This window comes from Xiphias gladius, chromosome 18 (assembly GCF_016859285.1).
Source record: "Xiphias gladius isolate SHS-SW01 ecotype Sanya breed wild chromosome 18, ASM1685928v1, whole genome shotgun sequence".
Taxonomy (NCBI): Eukaryota; Metazoa; Chordata; class Actinopteri; order Istiophoriformes; family Xiphiidae; genus Xiphias; species Xiphias gladius.
Genome location: NC_053417.1, coordinates 18798694 through 18817258, shown reverse-complemented (window position 1 = coordinate 18817258; position 18565 = coordinate 18798694). Strand labels below are relative to the sequence as shown.

The following is an 18565-nucleotide window of genomic DNA, read 5'->3' as shown; positions in this document are numbered from 1 at the left end:
TTTAAGAAAGTGCCATACGATGAGGTTAAATTTTTTTTAAGGAATAGTTTGACATTTTTACGCTTATTCGCTTTCTTGCTGAGATTTAGATGAGAAGATCAATACCACTCCCATGTTACGTTGTATTAAATGTGCAACACACAAGACTGGAAACACAGGGAAACAGGTAGCCTGGCTCTGTCCAAAGGTTAAGAAATCTGCCTACCAGCCTCACTTCTAAAACTCACTAAATAACCCTCTCTTTGTTTAATCCTTGTAATAACTGAAGAGTAAAAACAGCACCTTGCGTTTTTTTTTTTTCCGTTTTTTCCTTTGGATGGAGCCAGACTATCTGTTTCCCCCTGCTTGCTGTATCCTGGCTTTAGCTTCATATTTAATGGACAGATATGAGTCTGGTATCGATCGTCTCATCTAAATCTCAGCAAGAAAGCAAATAATATGGTGGCCCTGAAAGCTCAACACACTGAAATTTAAGAAAACTGTATGCAACAAAACAAAACATCTTCACCAATCTGACGACACATGCGCAGCATTATAAAAAGGATATTAAGTGAGAAAACACAGCCAAATACTGGTGCGCTGCAAATACAGAAACTTTTTTTCTGTATTTGCAGCACGTTTCTGTATTTGGTTGTGAATAAGCATGTTTCTCAAAAGGTCATACTATTCCGTTTAATCTGTCAGGAATGTTGGACCCATTGAGGAAACCTCTTGAGAGCATGAAAAAATTTAAAGACAAACCCTTTTAAGAGGCTATATTGTGATAGATGACTGCGGGTCTAATTACATATTATTTTAAAGGCATAAAATTTTGAAGAACAAATATTTAATGATAAGACTCACTTATTTAACATCAAACCTACGGTGGATAAAGTTAAAACGTATATCAACGTATGTAACTAACAATGGCTGATGATAATAACAGCCCAGGAAAAAATGGCTGCAGAATATGTCTACGTCGTCTGTATTTGTTGAATGTATTTGAAAGCTTAGACAAAGTATTTAGACACGGAACCCTACTGATTTGAAGAGTGTTGAACAGTGTTTTACGGTGCAGGTAGCAAACATCCGTCTGCTCTGCTGTGGGTGGAGATTGAGCTTTTAATAAATAAACAGTGTGTCTCTGTGAACCTTTGAAATGTAAATACTCCACAATGTCTCTCATCCCATCAGAGTTCAACACACAAAAAAATGTGTGACAGAATGCTTGTGTTTGTATGGTTTGTGTTGGGGCCAGTTTGCAATAACATTAGCAGAGTTTGACTCAAGAGGTGACAGCGTGGATGTGTAGCCTCAAGGGATTTTGCTTTTGAAGCTAACTGTATAATGTTCCCAATAACTGTGAACTTTAAATTTTCTGATGTGGCTCTTGTGCCTCTCTGCTCCGTATCTATATTTAGCGAGTCGGATCAGGCTCTCTGACGTCTCGTCTCATTAGAAGAAGAGCACACAGCTCATCTGTACAATCAAAAGACTCTGGGCGTCATTTTTTCGATTTGATCTAAAAATATAAGCCACATTTTAGCAACCGTGAACATTCCCATACTCCCAGGCTCTCAAAGCGAATTGGCGGAAATAAGACAGTGGGTTACACAAGCACTGCTCACACAAAGAGTTGCTGGGCTTAAATCCCCAAGGCATATTGTGTTGCTGGTGGGATAAGGACTCCAATACAGAGAGATTATATGGCTTTTTTTTGCATGCTGTGCCTTTACACCTGGGAAAAAAAATACATGTATGATACTGTAGTGCATGTCATGTGTTATTAGAACAATCTTGAGATTATTAGATCACCGTCTTTGCATAAATGTGGCAGTAGTTGGGAAAAACTTCATCTATAAAACACCGGGAGAAACACACACAAGTGATCAACTGCCAAATGAAAGAACTAAGTGAAGCTGTATTGCTCATAAACTACTGAGACAGAAAAAAAACCTTGAGTCTAACACTCAGTGGCCGAAAAAGCATATTATTCCCCTTTGTTTTTAATTAAAGGTGTCAGACGTACAATAACTCAACAATGTTGGAAGCGGCGCGCAGTGGGTCAGCCAACATGTTGCCATGGAAACCCAAGAGTTTCAGGGTTGAAAAGAGGTGAGTCCGAGAGATCTTTAATTAATACTGCACTGTGCTCCCAGCCAGTGTGTGCTTACTGATGGCCGTCGACCTGAGCAGAGCAGAGAACCCGTTTCCTTGCCAGCATCTGCTGTGATGCTAAATCCGCTTGATGACGGCTCTCATTCCACCGTATTAATAAGCGCGGTGATGGACAGTCACCATGGGGATTAATAGCATGAGGAACCTGTCATTTATAACTCATTAGGAGACCATTAAAAGATATACAAATCCTTCCCTTTAACAGGTACAAATTAGTATCAGTTGCACTTTTACTGAGTGCATTGTAACTCAGTGTTGCACGGTAAAAGTACAAAGGCATTTACCGTATGTGAAATGGCCCAAGAAAAACGACGAAGCTCACACATCGTGCCTTTCTACTTCCAAAAGAGAAAAAGAATTTGCAACAGCAGCTACATCCACTTATCCCAAATTTTTGTCTGCAGTGTAATCTTATGTGAAAGCACGTCAAGTGCTATGAAACACAGCCAAAATTTTTTCTTACCATCACTTCAGTCTAGAACATTATGGGGAATTGATATTTTGTGATACAGTGGGTCTCACAAACAAGTTATTTTGGCTGCAAAAGCTTTCCACATATATATTTCTTATTGTATCCTGATTGTATTCCTCTGTACGAAACACTGTCAGACACAAAACGATCCTCGATCATTCCTCCAGTTTTGGTTTAGAGCAAAACTGTCATGGTGGCTTGTTTATGGGAGATGACGACATGAGCTGCTTCGACTCGAATTTGATGACAATCAGCATCATGCATTACAGTTACAGTTACCTCTTCCAGTTTGTATGTGATCATGGTGAAAGCTCTGAAGACGCTGTCGGTAGAGCCAGTGATGGTGATGATCCTCTCTGGACAGGATCCCTCTGAGATGTTGACCCGAGCGCTGCTCTGTGGGGACAGAGGTCATTGGGTCACTTAACGGTCAACTTCAAAAGAATAGTTAGACATTTCGGGAATACCCTTTTTAGCGGTCTTGCCGAGACAACATACTAACCTTACCCACTGAAAACAGCTAGTCTGGCCTTCCGCCTACCGTTACCATGCCTACCAGCAGCTTTAAAACGCACTAATTAACATGTTGTATCTGGTTTGTTTGATCCAAACAAAAACCAAAGAGTAAACATGTTAAGTTGCGGATTTTCAGGGAGTTTTGTGCTTGACTTTTTTTTGGTTGGGAGCGACTTCCTCGAGGCACGGGTAGGTGTTTTTTTTGTTTTGTTTTTTTTAACCAGTGGACCTTTCGACTGACCCAGGCTAGTTTTTTCCTTCTTCTGCCAGTCTTTATGCTAAGCTAAGCTAACCAGCTGACTGCAGCTTCAGCGTAAAGACATGACTCATCTTCTCATCTAACTCTCAGCAAGAAAGCGAATAAGCACACTTCCCAAAATGTCAAACTATTCCTTTAATCTCCTTTGCCTCATGTAACTTCAAGTGACACGAGGTAAAGGAGGTGAGGCTGAAAGCTATACGGCACATTTCTGTATCTCAAACTGACAATCTAATAGAGTTTCTCCTCAGGGCATTGCCCTCGGACAATAAAGCCCCTTGCCTCTTCTAACTCCATTGTGTGTCCTTGTATTTCTGTGAGTTAAAGTCACATGAGCAGAGACAGGACAACACGCTGTCCTCTGGGCCATTTTCTCCAGTCATTCCAGTGAGTCATGCTCCCACTGTAGCTGTAAGCCCCGGGGACAGACTGACAGGATGAAGCTCATACAGTTGGGAAGTAACAAAGGCCAAAACTGCCTGGCTGACTGGATGAATGGATGGATGACTACCATGGGTGAGTGGTTTATCCAGCAGCTCTGCGGGGCTGCATTGTCCCATGACCTCACTATTCCTCTGTTTATCCTTCTGCCTCATAAAGTACAACATAAAACCTTAGCAGCCAGCGAAAGAATCAAATGTGCCGCCACAGTCTCAGCCTAATTACTTTTTAATACAAAGAGTTAACCAAGCGCCATTAGTTTGGCTGCACCCTTGAGATTTATAAAGAGGGTATGGAGGGGCAGACAGAGAGAAAGGAAGTTGTTCTAAGCAGAAAAAGAAAGAAAAAGGGATTTGGAGAGAGGAGCTAGAGGAGGGGTAGTGAATGATGGAGAGAGAGGATTTAAATTCAAAAGGTGCCGTTATTGCCCAAAAGGCAATTCAAACAATGTACCTGTTCTCTGTGCTTTTCAGACTCAAAGCTCCCAAACAGGCTTTATTATTAGCTTACTCCCACAGCTTTATTATTAATACAGACATCTGCCAGAAAGCCTGACCAGTTGTAGAGGGCCTTCTGACACTGAATTAGATGAACCTGCTTGACTTGTGGTCACAGACAGAAAAGACAGAAAATAAAAGAGATGTCGTTGGGTTCATGTCTTAGTATAAGAAACAGGAAACAAAGTGTGCCTATTTCGGCTGTATGGTGATGCTGGCACACACACACACACACACACACACACACACACACACACACACACACACACACACACACACACACACACACACACACACACACACACACACACACACACACACACACAAACAGCTAGTCCCTCATAAACACACATACACCGATTCAGCCACAACATTATAACCGGTAGCTGGTTTTAATGTTGTGCCTCATCGGTGTATATCAACAGCAAATAGCATGACTTTCTAAGCAGAAAGTAAAAAAATGCCAATAAATACACAAATCATTAAATCATGGACACTGTAGCCTACCTCTTCTCGTATCCGTTTCACAGTCTCTCCTTTCTGGAAAAGAGCAGATGAAGGACAGCTTTAATCGGAATCAAATGGGCTTCCTTTGAAAAATACAGTTACATCCGTGCCCTCGACCTCTAAGTGAAACCCGCCATTCCAAACAATGTAAGTCTGATTAGAATTTCTCAGAACAAGTTCCAGCTATATGCAGGGGTATCGCGGTGGCGTCCCCTGCACTACTGTCTCAAAAACATATCAAATGCATGTGACCGTCTGAGGGGGACATACACCTGCTGTAAAGGCTGTGTATTCAGTGTGTGTGAAGACCTGCCAGGGACGAGAACATTTTGTCGGGCTTGTGTCACACTGCAGCACATCCTCTGCTGGTTTTTTTTGGATCGTTTCTTCTCCTGTCCCCCGTTTTCTTTTGGCTAATGTCCATCCAAGCTACCACACCTCTGTTTCATACCTTTGTGCGCCCACTGACGATCACTTTCGCATAAGAGCATCAAAAACAGTATCATCTCACACCCTGAGCTAGACTGTCATTTATGGTACGTTCTAGGAAAACATATCATTTGTGGTCCATTGCAACTCTGGTGTCGGTCTTCTATTGATGGGAAAGCGATGAGAGGTTTGAGATAGTAGGGGGCAAAAAGGCTTGGAGGATGGAGTGGCAAGTTATTAGTCCAAGTGCTGTAGATCAAGTGCCTCTCTCTCTCTCCAGCTGCACAATACGTGACTTGATTTCATGGGATTGCGTTTAAATAACCCGCCAATTTTGGGGATATTTTGCGTGTAATTTCTACGCATTTTAAGCTTTTCGCGTTTTGGTTAGGGTCAGGCTCAGGGTTGGGGGAGGGTTAGGGGTTAGTCAGTAGAGAAATAACATGGCCTGAAATGACATGCGAAAAGCAAAAAATGTGTAGTGATAACACGCCAAATGACTTAAGGAAACTGATGTGTTATTCACACGCCAGTTGGTGAGACCCGCCTGCAGTATGAGCCAAACTCATCTCTCTCTTTCTCCCCCTTTCTTTTCATTCCCAATTTCCTCTTAGATATTTTGATTTCTGTAACTCATTGCAGCATCCATTGTGATGTCTTCCTTTCCAATGCACTTTACTTTCTTCATTATTTTTTATTCTTTGTCTCTGTTCTTTCTTGTATTGATGTCTTTTGTAGGTGTTGTGTTACAAGGCTAGACTGCAGGAGCTACTGAAGCAACACAGTGCAGCCAGGCCCTTCCTGACAGACACTAAAAATGCCCACAAGGGGCCAAAAGTAATATGTCTTTGGAGCTCAGTTTCAACAGGAGGCTTGCAGTCAATGCACTAATGTTTTTGTTTGATGGATTACTGTGTTGCATTATGGGTGTTGGGGGTAGTGGCGCAGAGTTTATAGGGTTGGTTTAAGGCAATTACATTTAGGATGGGGATATTCAGAGCAACCATTGTTTTTTAGAGGGCTTAGGGGTTCTGTTTTGATTTCAAAAAAGAATCAAGATGGAGAGAAAAAAATATTCTTCAAAGGCTTATGATGAATTCACATAAAAGGCATCAACAAGATATCTGTCTTAGGGCAATGGGAAATAACTATAGATTTACATAAGATTAGACACAGTTAGAGGATTTTAAAACATCTACCTCTTCTGATAAAGGTACATCCTTCTGTGTTTATAATTAATATCCTTAATACATGCAGTAATTTGTACAGTAGAAGAAAAATAGGACATCTCACCTTTCCTATGATGCTGCCGACCTCCTAAAATACAAAGAGATAAAAGTATATACATAAATTAAAAAAGGAAAAAGCAAAAAACTATAATCCTTGTAGAAACCTTCCATTATTCATCAATTTCTATGAATCAGGTATATTATTCATAAAGCAGCATCAAATATGAAAAAAAAAAAAAAAAAAAAAAGCCTGCAGTACTGTAGGGTGTATTCATCACTCAACAATGTGAGCAGAATGCTTGTACCTTTCCATGCATGAGCAGTCGTAGTGTGAGGGTCACTCCCAAGCCCCCGTCTCCAAAGTCCTGCTCACAGTTCATAGTGATGTGGGAGTGGCATGCAGGGAGACGCATGAACGGGGCTCCTTCGCTGGTCACACAGTCAAACGAAGGCCAGCGCTCGTTCTCTGGCTCTCCGATGTCCTTCAGTGCTGCTCTGAGAGAAAAAAAAAAAAAAAAAAAGACGTTAAAACAAATTGTTAAGTGTTTCAACCAAATATGCCCTGGAACAAACAACACTTTTATCCTACCAAAGAAATGTATGAATCAAGTCATAAACGTATACATTAATGCCCTTAAACACCATTGTTTACACTCAAGATGGAGCTTATGGATGCACACACAAACATTAAAAACCCTTGTCGAGAAACATGAATTCAGAGTCAATATTCACTGAACATTATGTGCCACTATTAAAACTAATGGCTGTGTTGTTCTCACAAACCACATGCTTGTAACTGCACCATTGACTGAATGATTATTCCCAGAGATCAAAGACATTCAGATGAATTGAGGACAAATCAAAGCTGAAATCAAACACATTCATACCATTGATGGTCTTCCACGAACCACATTCTAATCAAGTATCTCTGTGACGAACTGCTTCATTTGTATGAGTCAATTTAATATTGATGGTGATTCATAACAAAGTCATAATAATAACCACTGTGTGTGCAGGATATTGACCATAAACACCAGCAGTGTCAGCGATGTTGCATCTCATCAGAGCTTTGGGGTCCTAACAGACTGTGGGTGGGCATCGATGACTAACACACTGATTGTGCCTTCATTAACTGACAAGCAGTTTCTATCACAGTGAGCTGAGTGATTTTTGAAATTGGGTCGAAAAAGAAAAAAAAAAGGAAAAGGAAATTTCCTTGCAGACGATCGTGGCGTGAGATTGATGCAAAGTTAATCAAATTCAATTCGAAACAGTTTTCATAAAATTGAAAATGTTTGGGGTTTCTTTTTCTTTGGGGACCTGGTTTTATCTGCTCCATCACAGTTGGCTGGAGAAAAAAAAAAAAAAAAAAAATACTTCCTCTGGGTAGACAGAGCAGGATTTATACACAGACAGCAAATGAAAAGCATCTGTAATGATCCCAGAATAACAATGTGGCAGTGGCTACGTGCGTGTCAGTTATGTGACATACGGTATGATGATTAATGTGTGCCTCACCTGGCTGCTCGCAGTCTAAGCATGATGTGTACAATTACTTCATGGAATCATTCTTGTTTCCCCTTGTTTTGTATTTCCTTACATTTGTCAGTGGGGACAGGAGAAGTAGGTAGATAAATATTTGATAGATATAGCTAGTTGCCGCGTGATAAGTAGAATGTGTAATTTTCCAGATTCAGTGGTAGAAAGTAAGTAAATTTACTTAGTACTGTATTTAAAGTAAATACAGTTTTAAGGTACTTGTCCTTTAGCTGACTACATCTACTCTACTACCTTTCAGAGGGAAATATTTAAGTTTTTACACCACTACATTTACTTGACAACTTTAGTTATTTTGCACATTCAGATTATTAATACAACATATAATCAACATATAAATTAGGATGCCCAGCCCACCCAGCACTATATAAATCAGTTAAAATTAGCCACAATTTTACCGGCTGCAAAACTTAAGTGATGTATACAATAATATAATATGTTTTATTCTGAAAGTGGCCATGCTGCATAATGAGTACTTTTACTTTTGGTACTTTAAGTATATTTTGATGCTAATAATTCTTTTACTTCAGTAAAATTTTGAAGGCAGGACTTTTACTTGTAACAAAGTACATGTAATGACATGACAAATGATTATGATTTATTCAGTAAGAGCTGCTAATTAACCAAACTAACGATAATTTTATTGTATCAGCTCTCCTTTCAATACAATAATAGAATGAATTTGTTTTTAATGATGCTTTTCAGATATTTGTGGAAAAACCACACCTGAGAGTGGAATCCATTACTCACCAGAATTATGTTTAACCACTTGTATTCAATACCAACACAGAAACAAGCGATTCTCTCCTCTTTGACTCATCAAGGCCACTTGTTTGTCTGCCAAGTGCATTCCAACCAACCTACAGTGCCACTGTATAATCGCCCTCTGCTGCAATGTTTGTAGATTTAGTGAGCTATGTGAGGAGATCATGTTTAATAAATTGGTGTTATTTTAGATTAGATCCAATTCCTGACAGACTTGTTGTAGGCAGGTTTATTGCTTTTCCTCAGTGCATGAGGCAATCGCTGCTTCACTGATTTATTTATGCACCGGATGCTTTCAAAGACAGGTTCAAACACTCATACGCGTGCTTCTTTAAGATGTCACAGAGCTTGACTGCCTGTATGTGTTTTGTATTCAATCCATGGCTGTGGCAAAATCTGACACACCAAAATGTGGAAGTAAGTGAAGCCGAGTGCCAATTTGCCGGATTACATTGCATCAAATCAAACTTCCTCTACTCTTTTGAACGGGATGCTCATTGGACTGACTAACAAAACTAGAAAGTCATCTCTATACAATTTTCATAAATATCAAACAAAGACCATGGGGTTGGCTGGAGATAAACAAAAACTGGAACATTTTGCTTGCTGTCAGCTACAGACACAAGGCCAAGTAATCATGACTTTAAGCTTGATCAATGCGTCCTGAGCACATGTGGTATCACATTTGTGCAACCCATGGGCTAACTTCATTATGTTTAGGCACTGAAGGGCATGGCTAAAATGTTACTACTTTATTGCATTAGGAGTTAATGGTTGGAGGGATCATTATGCGCAGTTCTGTGGGCTGATAACAAGGCATGTGCTCTGTGTTTGTGTGAGGGTGGTGAGCCTCTGAACTCCTCATTTCCAGAATGCCAAGCAGCGGCGTTCCAGGATGAACAGAGCCCCTCTGTTCTAAATTAGACCTGGTAACTCAGAACAGGGAATTAGCATAGTGCATACTGCAGCACCAGGCTGCCAAAATACAGTCAGACCAGGAGAGAGGCGGAGAGTCCATCTACTGTCGTGCTCCTCTATCACTGACTGTTAACCTTGGTCATGCTCTGCCTGACTGCATCCAGTATGCGGGAGCTCCTGTTGCGAGTCATTGCTTGTATTCGTCTTTATATACACTAAATTAAGCATGACTTTGTGAAACCAAATGACTGACACAAAAACAAATTGCCACAAAGCTATGTCTCTCTTCAGTCTGCCATTAACCAGTTTAAAATACGTGGCAACTAATTTTAAAAACATTAAAGGATGATCCTGTTTTGTTACTACTTGGGTCACATTTTTGTACTTTTTGAAAATCATTTCTGTGTCTGAGATCTGGGAACATGGTGACATGTCTGATGTGCCAAAATCACCAACAATCACTCAGGTTGTAAACAAGACAAGACTTTGGCCAGACTATCTAAACCACTTCATGTGGAGATAATGTCGAAAGTTAGTTCACCTGAAATGTCGGTAATGATCACTCATTGCGCAGGAGGAGTGAAAGGTCAAAGCTGAACTACAAAGTTGGTCTGTGAACTGTGATGGATGTTTACAATGGGCAGTTTGTGTAATAATTTCACATTTTGCCTTTGTTTTTAGCCTCGCTAGCTGCATGGCTCTGGGCTCTCGGTCCACCGCTTTAGTCCACACTCATATCTCAAATATACCAGACTTTTCCTCTAGCACCACCACCAGGTTGACATTTACGTCATTCACTGAAATATCTCAAAAACTACTGGATGGATTGCAATGGACTTTGGTACAGATATTCATGATCCCCAGGGGAACAATCCTCACGACTTTGGTGATCCACTGACTTTTCCTGTAGCACCCGCAGCAAGTCAAAGTTTTCTCTTATCCAGTAAAATATTTCAATATCCATCCGTTGGATTGGCTGAAATTTTGTACGGACATTCATGATCCCCAGGAGATGTATCCTAGTGACTTTGGTGATCCACAGACTTTAGTGTATTGCCAACCATGAGCTTGACATTAGTGGTTTGAGTGAAATTTCTCGACAACTGTGGGAAGGATTGCCGTGAATTTTCTACAGACATTCATGCCCCCTCAGGATGGATTGTAATCACTTCAGTGATCCTCTGACTCTCCATTTAGCACCACTGCCAGGTCAGAATCATATTTTGGTTCATGACAAAATATTGAAAATGCACAAGTAGAGACATTCCCTCAGCCTCAGCTGTACTTTGTGTTTGATGTTAATTAGCACATGTTAGCATGCTAATATGCTAAACTAAGATGGTGAATATGCTGATGTTAAGCATGTGTAACAGCATGGTTGTAGACTCTTAGTTATGTTTCTTCTAAATATGTTTAGCTAACCCTGGGCTTTTTTTGGATTTGTTACCAGATCTCAGCAGTTAATTGTGGCCATTTTATCATATTCTGATAATAGCTCCAAGGTTACTCTTGTTTTTAGTTTAGATTTGTGTTCAATTTAATTAAATCCAATCCACAAGTCCAGGAGACAGGGAAAACATTGACTCAGGGTTTATTTTTGAATTCTGATCACACCGTCATGGCTGGTGAATGTTATCCAAACAAAAAGCTACACCCCGGACCAGACCATCACAGACTTTTTGTTCTATCCATATTTCACACAGTTACGTGATGTTGCACCCTATCAGCATGGTCAAAGGTTTGTAGAAGTCTGCACACTTCTCTGTATCTTACAATTATAGTTTATTATAAACAAATTATTAAATGTTTTAAAGCTAGAACGATTATTGTATAAATTGATTAGTTAATCGACAAAAAACTAGTCAGCAAACAATTTTATTAATCACTTAATCTTTCCAGTCATTTTTTAAAGTAAAAATATACAATAAGATCTGGTTCTGGCATATCAAATATGAGGATTTGTGTTTTTCTTTGTCATATATGACAGTAAATTGAAACGGTTTTGGGTTGTTGGTTCAAATGAGACAAGCCATTTGAAAGCACTGCTGTGGGTTAAGTTATTGTGAATGGCATTTTTCACATTTTTTTAACACTTCATAGATAAACTGATTGATACAGAAAATAATTTGCAGATTAATCAATAGTGAAAATAATCGTTAGTTAAAAAAATGTTTATATGATGTTTATAAATGCTAATAGGGGACGTTAAAGTAAAGTGTTACTGTCTTTTAGCAACTGATGTAAACTTGCACACTACAGCGTTTTCACCTTTAATAAAAAAATATGTACCGGCATTCTAACACTCAAGGAAAGAATAATATCTAATATATACAGTTTAGCACTGTCCACCTGCAATAAACTATTCAAAATAAGCATAAAACTATTGAACTATTGAACCTCACTGATACATTAACCTATATAACAAGTGATAGCATGAACAATTTACCAGATACAAATATGTGCTTAACTGTTTCTTATAAGTACAATGTTAGAGAAATGATGGCAAACATTATGAAAATAAGACCCCTTTTATTACCAAAATATGAAATAAACCAGAAATGTCCTTTAATATATCAAAAATCCAAAAGTGTGTTTTTCACTAACTTCCGTGAGGCACACTTCAATGATGTCATGGATAAAAGCAACCAGCATACATCCCATGACAGCCGCCTGCATTATTTTTTTTTCCTTGCCATGTTTTCAGGAGCATCTACTCCAGAGAGATTGTCAAGATGAAAAGGATGTTGTGCAACCCGCTTGTCTAGAGGACTGGACACCTGTTCCGAGACAACCATGTCCCTCACAGAACCGGCAAACAGACAGCTCTGGGCCAGCTTAGGGGAAATGAAGAAGGAATGAGGACATGCCTGGTCTCCATGGTGAAAGATGGAAACAGGGTTCCCCTCTGCATACAGTACATACAGGAGGTCGGGGTATCAAGTGTCTGCTCGATAAACACACAGATGCAGAGAGGATAGGGTGTCCCCCGGGTGGGCACATATGGAGAAGTGAGAGGGTGACAACCTGTGTACATGCGCACAATGACGGCAAGAAGTTGGAGACCATCCACACGCATTCTCGCACAGCCCTCCACATACACACACACAGCCACATTCCCAGGTCTGTGTACACCAAAACAAAGCACACACAAGCCCACATACAGCTGCTAGGATGAAAGGAGGCTGCAATTCACACACAGAGAAAAGTGTCCTGTGGAAACACAAGAGCAGACAGCCTTTGATCTGCTGAGAAGTGCCACAGGAGGACTTTCTGCAGCTATCTGTCATGAACAAACTCAAACGACTGCCATGTTGGGGACACGGATGACACAATGAGATGATGAGGACAAAGAAAAATTGACTTCAAGCATAAGAGGGGAAAGAAATAGAGTCCTCTAGGCTCCCCTACACTAGTGGTCAGCCAGTCTCCTCCAAATTTAAATGAGACCCTCAGGGAGTAAACACACATCTAGACAAGGGTACACACGGAAACACATGTAAACAAAATGTACTGCCATGTGGAGCTTCTGCCCAGGAATCTGATACATCCTGTACACAAGATAAATCCTCTGTATTAGCTCTTAATAGTGAAAGACGGTGAACAAACACAGCTAATGACTGCATATCAACACAACTCTGAATACTTATAATTCAGCAGAATTACAACTTTATGCAGAGGCTTCTTGATTAAATGAACTCCATTCCGTGTGAATGAAATATTCAAAGATGGGCTGCATGTTTGGATTAGCTTTAACCACATCACAGCAACGAGTCGTGCCGGGATTCATCAGTAATATTGCTTTATGAGCCGTGCCGCGGAGTGATAATAACACAGCTGAGAGCTGCCTTTGTCCAAAGTGACGCACAAATGAGGTAGAATCTAAACCACAGTAGCTCAAGGAGAAGTCTTTGAGAAAAAGTGCCTCAATACTATATAGTTCAGCTTTCCACAAGTGCCACAAAGCTTGCAGGTACATGAAATAAAATATGAGTGCCAAGTAAATGACAATTCTTGAATTGACTGAATTAGTATAGTATGGTAACTCACCATCGAGGGCATGCACAAATAAATCGTACTTTAAACGTCCTCTCGGACCTTCAGGAATTATACCTTACGGTCTGTCAGCTATAGCTAAAGTAAACTAGGTTGTTTTAGAGCACCTGAAAATTTGGTTTCAAGTCTTAAGTTTTTCTCAATGATATTAAATATTCATGACTAAAGACACAACAGAGTTAACATTAAAAATCCTTCGTGTTTAATACTCAAAAGCTCAGCTAATCTGCTTCCTTAGCATTGTGTGAGACAGTGCCGGCAACTTCACTACAACTACATCAGTTTTGGAAAATCACCAAAACTGATCTGTCTTTGGGAGAAAATTGTGTGCACATGATAAACCCCATTACTAAAATTAAGAAGCTGATTGAGAAAATATGTTTCAGGGGATTGAAGTTAAATATTCATGTATCCTGTAGCTCTATTATATACCTTGAGCAAAAGATCACAACTCTAAGACTTGAAAGCCCTAGATTTGACAATGAGTATAGCTGCACTTCAACAATGTTTCCACTGCGGTGTGAGAGAGAAAAAAGAAAACAGACAGGAGGAGAGGGCTTTAGCTGTGAAACAGGAGAGGCTTGAAATTAAAGAGCAGTGTTTCATCTCTCAGCATGTCTGTCTCAGCTGTGTCACATATAATGGGAGGGGTCAGCCCTCAGTGCAGAGAGGACTGTCCTCTCCCATCAGCCCCCCGGCTTCATCTTGTGTTAAAGCATAACCGTGTCGGCCTGCAGCGCGAGCCGCCTGTCAACCACAAGGCCCAAGAGGAGGTTATCACAACCCCGGGCTGCTCGCTGCTCCTGGAGCCAGCTCGGCTTCCCTGCACCAGAGAGGAAGCCAACAGCCACGTTCACTGCAGCCACTGCACCTAAATATGGCCCGACGTTGACGAGATTAAGCTCCGGCAGTGTGTTTTTTAATCCATAATCTCTGGTGTTTGAAAGAGTGTATAGAAGTACAAGATTTTCCTGCAGCTTCTATAAACAAATCTGATGAAAAGTTGCAATCGCAGGTTTCAAATCAAAGTGCTGAGACAGATTTACTGATGTAGGAATTTGGAGGCATCTTCAAAAATTGTGTGGGTTTTCTGGCTGACGTGAAGAATTTGGAGCACTGTCAAATTGGTTATTAAATGAGATTCATATTCATAACAAAATATTATATCTCCCTCATTCCCAAAACATATTTTTGACTGGATCAGAACTAAAAGTCTCTTATCTATGCAAAAAAGCAGATTATATCTCAACATTACACCACCTGTCATTCCACTTTTATCATTGTGATGACAGCTCAGGAGCCACAACATGGACAAATTACTGACATCAGAAACAGGAGCTTTTGCAAATTCTGGCGTACCCCAAGGTGGCATGAATCAATACTTTCAGCGCTTCATCCTGTCAGGGCAACTTACAATCATGTCAATCTGTCTACGAGGCTTAGACACAGATCACCTTCTGTGGCAGAGTCTGCATAATTATGAGTGAATCCAATAGCTAATGAACAGCAGCGTAATTGACACTCCATTATGGCAGTCTATCCTAAGCCATCGGTCTCTGTGGCTGTCAGGCTGGAGCAGTATTTAGTTAGTTCAGGCTCAATGGTTATCAACAAGCATACACCTTTTAAAGATGGCCACCCTGTAAGGAAAAAGACATTGATCAAAGTTTTATCCAGTGGTTTTCACAAAGGATCCCGTCTCCTCATTAGGTAAACCTGAGTTCCTTCCTCCTTCTCATTATTGCCAGCAGGATAAAACAACACAAACATACAGATAATGAACCTTACAGGGCCGTGTTTCTGTCGGCTGTTATCTCCTAAGTGGCTGCTGGTTCCAGACACACAGTGACACCATCTGAGCCTGTATTTACGCTGGCTTTAGTTAGCAATGGGACATTGTGGCCCAAGCCCATACACTATACACTTGTCATTTAGCGTCCCTTGTCTCAGTTTAGGGCTGCAATTTATGTTTACATCAGATAATCTGCTGATTATTTTCTCAGTTAAGTGACTTAATGTTTGTCTATAAAATCTCAGTAAATGCCCTTTATTTTTTACCATAGTCTTGGACGATGTCTTCAAAATTCATTGTTTTATCCAACAATCTATCCGAAAAACCAAAGATATTCAAATTACTATTGTATATGACAAAGAAAAGCAGCAGATAATCAAATTTAACAAGCTAAAACCAAAGAGACGTCTGGCTTTTTTTGCTTGAAAAGTGAATGAAGCGATTAATTGATTATCAAATGGTTGCCATTAATTTTCTGCAGATCGACTGATCAATTAATCATCTAATCATTGCAGCACGATCTCAGTTGCAAACTAATCTTTTATATGTATAGATCTCTTACATTAAATTTAAGAAAATCTCTAACCGGCTTCGGATGTCACATGCTGCAGTGCTGTTTTCATTAGATTACACAGTTTGACTTCCTCAGAGTGTTTATCCCTCTGGATTCAACACTGGAATTTTCTGGTCATTTGCCTTGCCTTGACTTACAGTGGCATGCTTCTTATTATTAGAGAGCTTCTATTAGGGACCATATATCATTCTGAATGGTTTTTTGGCATGGTGGAGAATACACTTTGGCAGGGTATTAACTCCAGCTTTTATACCATCCCTCTTACTGGATGAAGGTCACTCTCTCTAACTGCAAAATGACTTTCCTCTCGTCTCTTTCATCCCCGCTTTCCTCCCATCCTCCACACCAGGGCATGAGTCAGAAAATCTGACACCTCGGAGGAGAGAGGAGAGGAGAGAAAGAAGAACACTGGAGAGAGACGGGAGACAAATTGAGAGAGAAATAGGGACAGATGGGGACAGTCAGAGGGAAGAGAGAAGAGTTGATCGATATCTCTGATAAACAAGTAACCTAAGAAGATGTGGACTGGCCCTGCTTCCTTGGAGTGCAAGACACTGTGTTAAATATGGCAATTAAATTCATCAGTGCACAGATGGTGCAGGAGTCCTTGCTCCGATTTACTGTACAGTATCCTTTATAGTGCCGTAGAGTATGGCTGCAAAATCAGAGCCAAGCCGATGGTGTGTTATTGGCTATACAGCAGTACCATCCACGTCTAGCTGAAACTACGTATTACGTAAGCCCCACAACAAACTGAGCACAAACCCAAAAATAGTGCAGTCCCTGTTAAATATTTCAGGCACTTGGCAGCTGAAGAGGGGGATAAAAAGCTTCTCTCCTCCTTGGTCGCAACACAAAAACACACACGCTGATGCAGATGGCCAATTGAAAGAAAAACCTCCATTTAGTGTACTGTAGAGCGAAGCGGATTACTGACACGAAGGCAGCCCTTTAGCTTATTCGCCTGATATACAGCACTTCCTCACTAGCGTGGCGTACTTAACATACACCTATCCTTATTCCTTGAGTCCCTCCCTGCACAGTATAGACAGCATGAAAGCTGCTCTTTCAGGGTAACTTCTGAACTAAATAAATCACACTCATGAGACTCTTTGCGAGACACAACAGGGGAGTCATGAGGCCTGCTGGGTCAGTCTTTGGAGCTCCACACAGTGCTATCTTTTCATAGCAGGGACAGCCCTCGGCTCTGTCAACCACTGGGTCAGTCTTAAGAACAGCAGCCAGGGTCACATTCTGTTCCATAAGAAAGGCTCTCTTCATAGCAGAACAAGAAGGTCCAACACAAAGAAATCTGCACTGTTTATTCGCATTGAAGCTGCTAGATCACAAATGAATCAGTGTTCATGTGATTTTGTTTCATGGCTTTCTTGTACAACACAGCCTGATTCATGGCAAAACATAGTAATAATGAACACAGCAAAAATTCAGTTTCAGTCGGCAGAGCTGGAGAAGCTATGGGAGTTGAGCCTCAAGAGTCTGTAGTTATTAGACAGCGACAAGCACAGGTTAAATGCTCAAATGTAGGTTAATTGCTACAGGGGATTTCCCTCAAATATTGGAAAGGAAATTAATTTGTTTCACAACAACACTCCTGTGACAACAACATCTAAATTAATGCCTGAGTGAGGATGATGATACTGATTTGCCTCATAAAGTGTAAAGTCCACAATCACCCTATAAGTCATTACAAGTTTCAAGTCAGAACAGAAGCAATTCAGGAAAAATCTGATGTTGACGTGACTTTAAAAAAAAAAAAAAAAAAATCAAGATAAAAATTTGCATATAATTCAAGATGTTTTAGCAGTGGAAACAGTTTCGCTGCCCTGTGTTGTTAATGGCTACATTATCCCTGGAAGCTCCTCTTTTATTCTCCTCGTCAGTAAAAGGTGATTGAATATCCACGATCTCTCTCTGAAGAACTGTTTCATAGAGTAAAGCTGCTGCACTGGGCTGCATTTACTTGATGGCTGCAAACTAAAACCACGCATTGTGCCTATTTTCCTCCCCCTTCGGTCTGAAAGAGCAGCATCTTGCTAGATGAGAGGGATTATTGGCAGTTCGCAGATGTTGGAGCAGCACATGTCAGGGCCTGGCTTCCGTTATTTATGAAGCCTCTCGGCCCCAGCCCTCACTCAGCGGCAGAGATGCAGGTGGGGTTTCATTATTGAAGATGCTCTTCCACTTCTTATTAGATTTCTGACTCTCAGAGTGCATTAAGGAATTGCATTTGGACAGAGAGTCAGCAATACAGGATGGTCTGTCTTCGTGCCCCCTGGAGTCCCTCTAAAAGATATGTGTGCCTCTCAAATCAGCCAAATTGTACGTCCTATTACCTTTTCAGGAATTAACAATGTATTTGCACTCAAGCAGATGCCCCC

At 40.5% G+C, this 18565-nt stretch overlaps 1 protein-coding gene across 2 annotated transcripts in view; it reads right to left on the bottom strand.

The window, feature by feature from the left end:
- LOC120803713 (poly(rC)-binding protein 4-like) overlaps positions 1 to 18565 on the bottom strand; it is a 50991-nt gene that overhangs the window by 17185 nt on the left and 15241 nt on the right. Inside the window, exons 1-5 of one of the 2 annotated variants that reach the window (XM_040152503.1) lie at positions 6813 to 6848; positions 6572 to 6595; positions 4850 to 4882; positions 4299 to 4447; positions 2909 to 3025 (exon numbers count right to left, since the gene is read on the bottom strand). In XM_040152503.1, coding sequence (XP_040008437.1) covers positions 2909 to 2932 — 24 coding nt within the window. In that variant the 5' untranslated portion in view covers positions 2933 to 3025; positions 4299 to 4447; positions 4850 to 4882; positions 6572 to 6595; positions 6813 to 6848. Of the gene's footprint in view, positions 1 to 2908; positions 3026 to 4298; positions 4448 to 4849; positions 4883 to 6571; positions 6596 to 6812; positions 7003 to 18565 lie in introns of those variants that run through there. The other variant, XM_040152502.1, reaches the window with a different exon arrangement.